At 41.2% G+C, this 4,837-nt stretch overlaps 1 protein-coding gene across 1 annotated transcript; it reads left to right on the top strand.

Annotated features, from left to right (window-relative positions):
• The first annotated feature begins 2,413 nt into the window (after positions 1-2,413).
• Positions 2,414-4,597, top strand: LOC110520649 (oligodendrocyte transcription factor 2-like). Its single transcript, XM_021598070.3, has 2 exons — positions 2,414-2,516; positions 2,821-4,597. Exon 2 carries the CDS (start codon positions 2,856-2,858, stop codon positions 3,654-3,656), a length of 801 nt encoding a protein of 266 aa, XP_021453745.3. The 5' UTR covers positions 2,414-2,516; positions 2,821-2,855; the 3' UTR covers positions 3,657-4,597.
• Positions 4,598-4,837: the final 240 nt, after the last annotated feature.

The raw sequence follows: 4,837 nt of genomic DNA, 5'->3' as shown, positions 1-4,837 counted from the left end.
CTCCCCTCTCTTTTTAAAATGCCACTTCTCCACAAACCCGCCACTTATCCGTTCTAATTAGCATAATCGTATTTAGTGTGAGTAAACAAGCAAACAGACGGGACAAACGGGAGGAGAAAAACAGCAAAACAACACAATAAGTAGCCTAGTTTAATGAAAAGAAAAGAGAAAAAACAGCAAAAGTATGCAAATGACGACCTTGATTCTGTGATATCTTTTTGTTTGTTGCGGAGCTTCCCCTCGCATTGACTGATGCTGCCATTTATTACACGAGGCCGTGAGAACACCGTGCGCAGGCGCGTTGCCTGCAGGGTGCATATACTGCAAGGTACCGTATCATCCGCTTGTTGACTCCCCGTTCGCTAAATCCTTGGAGCGCGCACACAAACCTAGTTCTTGTAGGGACCCACTTTTGCATCACGGGTGACCTGCCTTGGGGACCCACTGCTCATTGGACGAATGAAAGCCTGCTCCTACTCATTTAACCTACTAGCCACAATATGGTTCACTTATATTTGTTTGCCTTGCACTGTCAGGATGTGTTCTTCATTCGAACTACGTCAACGAAACTAGGCTATATCTCAGTTAACTGAACGTATGGTCTGTATAAGTGTTTTAAAATGGTTTTGCGAAGACAAATGAAATTCGTATGACATATGAAAAGGAATAGATACAGTGTTGTCAGTGATCACTTACTCTGCACCTTGAGCAAAAAAATACTTTATACAGAATGCGTGAGTATTGTATTGTTAGAGAAGGTTCGTTTGAATTATAATTGGTCTCAACATGTGCATTACACGTATTTAACGTGGGGTCACAAAATACCACAGCTTAATATAATACTTTCCTCATGCAATTCCATATAACTGCACAGTAGCTACATTATTGACTTATTTACTATCGTGACATTATTGTACTATACAGCCTAGTTAGGTTATATTATTGTCAACACGGTAGATTAGCCCACATTGTGTAAGGACAACTCAATTGTCTTACTGACAACATTTGTCACTGAGGATTTATTTAAATAAAATAGGGACAGCTAAATAATAAATAATAAAGCTAAATAATAAATAATAAATGACACTATTATTATTATTATTATTATTATTATTATTATACTATGTACTTCAAGTTAAATGCCTTTTCCCTCTAATTTATGACTTGTTCCATATTTCTTGGACAATGACGCCAGAGAGTCTCTTGTTTTCTCTCTTCTATCGACTGGCCACACACACAAAAAAAAGGCCTGCACTGATGTGAGTCCATATTGGACCCATTGAAATGTTACTGATCGTAACCGTTAAAATCAAATTTTGCACGCTTCATTTATTAACGTTAGCGTGCACTTTAACGGCTTGAGTCTTGGCTCACGCCGTCAGCTGTTGGTTGCTCAAGGGGTCGTCGGGTTAAAACAATAAGCACCCGCATTAACTCAAACCGTAATCAGCGCCTTTAAATGGGCGCGGGCGGAGTGTGTGTGTGTGTTGTGTGTTGTGTGTGTTTAACGACAGAAGACTCGCATATTGCACCACAAAGCTTAATCATTATTCGTTGATTAAAGAGCCTGAATGAGTTTGTAATATCGCTTTAATTTCACAGCAAAAAAAACTAAAGATTATCGAAGTGTCCTGTCAAATTATGATAATGTGTATTATTATATTTTCTGAGGAATTATAGCATTTCGTTTAGAAAACGAACAAGCAAACAAATCATCTTAAATGTTGGCTAATTAAAAGTAAAATAAATGTTTAATCAGTCGGCTATTCATAATGAAAAGTTGCGTTATTTTACAGTTATCGAATATTGTCTTTGAACATCCCCGTGTATTGTTTCTTTCCTATACCATGGACATCTGGATTGGTGAAAATACTACAGGATGATATCGCGAAAGTGTAAATATTAAGAAATAAAACAGCTCGTTCTATTTTTTCCACCGAAAAGTCGAATCTTTCTAAAAAAAAAAAAAAAAGAGACGTTTTTTTTCTGCAAGGAAAAAAACAAATAGGCTATGAAACGTTCCATTCATTGACGTAAAGCCTACGTTTTTATTTGACATCATTAACATTATTTCCTGATCTGGTGGTCAATACGTTTTTTTTGTTGTTTTTTTTGTTGCATATACTTCTTTCTTGTCCGTCACTAAAACATCTACACGCCTCAACAATGTCATTCCCTCGCAAGATTCCATATGCAGAGTGTGTCTAATTCATTCTTTTAAACGAAGCTACAATTTCTTTGTAATGACATCAGATTTGAAGAACCCCTAACTCCTCCAAGCCTCCTCCCTCTCCCGGTTCGCAAGCAGCCCATTGGTGGATGACAGGCAGTCGGAAAAGCAATGGCATTGTCCTGGTGACTTGCCCCCCCCCCCCCCGTCTGATACTTAAGTCCGCTATAAAACCGTGTCATCGTGCTCGTGCATGCCAAATGGGCTGTCAGTTGTGATTTGGGAGTAACAAGTGGATTCAACAGCGACACTTTTCCCTGCACCGAGCTGCGCTCTACATCTCTCGGTATGTTTCACGTCTGCTCTCCGGGATCATATTGATAGTAGGCTTATGGCATTTAGCAAACTGTGATTTCTGTCATAAAAATACAAATCCTAATTTGAGAATGAACTCATGACCATCATGAGCAAAATAACTTTCAAGAGCCTTCTCCTGAACTTTCGTGGATGTGTTTGTTAACCTTCTCGTTACTCCAGCATTGAATATTTAATTAGTTTGAAAGTATATTCTTAGGAAATATTCACACGGTTTTAACGTGGTTGTGAAAAAAAACTGATTGCTAAATGGTTTGTTTACTTTCCTTCCGTAGACTATTGCGCTGTCTGAATAAACCTGAGCATCATCATGGACTCCGATACCAGCCGAGTGTCTAGCCGACCTTCCTCCCCCGAAGTGCACGATATGTTTCTGCATGCGATGAAGAAGCATATGGTAGGCTTCTCCGGTACTGTATCGTCCACACAGAGCGACTCTCCACCGGAGATACCCGCGGACATGCGGAGCCTCTCCGACGATGAAGATGATATCACTCTGAAAATGCTGTCAAAGAAGGACCGTAAACTGCTATCGGAGAACGAGCTGCAAGGGATGCGACTGAAAATCAACAGCCGCGAGCGGAAGAGGATGCACGACCTCAACATCGCCATGGACGGTCTCCGGGAGGTTATGCCTTACGCGCACGGGCCTTCGGTGCGCAAGCTTTCCAAAATCGCCACTCTCCTCCTGGCGAGAAACTACATCTTGATGCTGAGCAACTCGCTTGAGGAGATGAAGAGACTGGTCAGTGAGATCTATGGCAGCGGACACCACAGCAGCTTCCACCCCTCCGCCTGTGGGACCATGGCGCACACTGGGCCACTGCCCGGCCATCCGACTGTTTCCCACGCCTCCCACCCGGTGCACCACCCACTTCTTCCCCCTGCGGTGTCCACCGCAGCCTCTCTCTCAGCAACGGGTCTTACCTCGATCAGACCCCATCATGGACTCCTGAAGGCGCCCTCGGCCGGTCCGGGCCCCCTGGGCAGCAGTTTCCATCACTGGGGCGCAGGGATGCCCTGTCCGTGCAGCATGTGCCAGGTGCCACCTCCACATGTGTCCGGCATGAGCGCTGTCACCATGTCCAGGCTGACGAGTGACTCCAAATGACTTGGAACACTTATCATATAGAACGAGAGCAGGAGAAAAGTGAAAATAACTTTCGGCTGTAGACGTCACCCTGCATCTTAGTCCATATAAACACCTTTTTTAATGTAATTTATCTGTTGCTGAAATTAGCTTTGGATTGAGCCAGCAGAAATTCCCTACTTTATAAAAACTGGAAGAGCGCTACTAACATAGCATTTTGTAACAGTATATAGCGTAATTAATAAAAGGTGCTTTAAAGACCCATTTTAGTATTCAGTAATGGCCATCAATTCACTGGTTGCAAACCTTTCTTACATTGTGGCTGCCAGGAATATACACAATTCACATGGAATTACTGATGGCTTTTTTTTAATGTTCTTGATCATTATTTAATGTAATGTTCTTGATCATTATTTAATGTAATGTTCTTGATCATTATTGAACTTTAAGACTAGCCCATTCCGAGACCGTATAAACTAAAAAACACTATTTAGATTTAGCAAACTGGATGAGAGCACAATGGTAATGTAGATTGTAAATATGTAGATTCAGAATTCTGTTTATATAGTACGAGAGATTTTATATCAAGCCTTTTGGTTCATGTTTGGATTGACCCCGTTGTTAGCATGTCTGCTTTCAGCCATGTAGAGCTGGTACCATGTTGCACCTGCTTCTTCCTCTGCCTCTTGTATAATATGTCCCTTCAGTGTTCTCTCTGTTCGACGTCACTGCCGAGCCTAGATGGCTGTTTTCTTGTGTATGGTTGTATTTCCATTGTGTGTTGCCACGCATGCCAGTCACCGCACGACACCAAGAAGGATCACTTCTTGGTGTTTTATATATATTAAAAAAAAAAAGTGCTAAATGATATTTATTTACTTATTTTCAACGGGATTTCAAATGAATCAATGACGATGATTATTTTGGGATTTTAAATGTTAAATAAAACAAGTTTAATGACACATTGTGTTGCCTATTTTGTTATTGATGTCATCCTCTTGCAACAAAACACCAACGCTTTAAGTTCCACGTAAGTTGTGAGGAAAACATGCACAGGCCAAATTACCCCCAATAAGAGCCATTGTAGTTCTAAGTGAACGATTTACATAGGTAAACGTCAAATGGGGGGATCTAAGCAATAGCTGGACAGTTTGTTCTATCCTAAATTGTCTATGGCATTTTGAGACAAGCAGAAACACCTT

Source organism: Oncorhynchus mykiss, chromosome 3, assembly GCF_057628025.1.
Source record: "Oncorhynchus mykiss isolate SJ-2025 chromosome 3, ASM5762802v1, whole genome shotgun sequence".
Classification (NCBI taxonomy): Eukaryota; Metazoa; Chordata; class Actinopteri; order Salmoniformes; family Salmonidae; genus Oncorhynchus; species Oncorhynchus mykiss.
The sequence above is the reverse complement of the archived record's forward strand: the minus strand, read 5'-3'. Positions and strand labels throughout refer to the sequence as shown.

Excerpts from the sequence above, each read along its gene's own strand:
- LOC110520649 (XM_021598070.3), top strand. The coding sequence starts at position 2,856 with ATGGACTCCGATACCAGCCGAGTGTCTAGCCGACCTTCCTCCCCCGAA.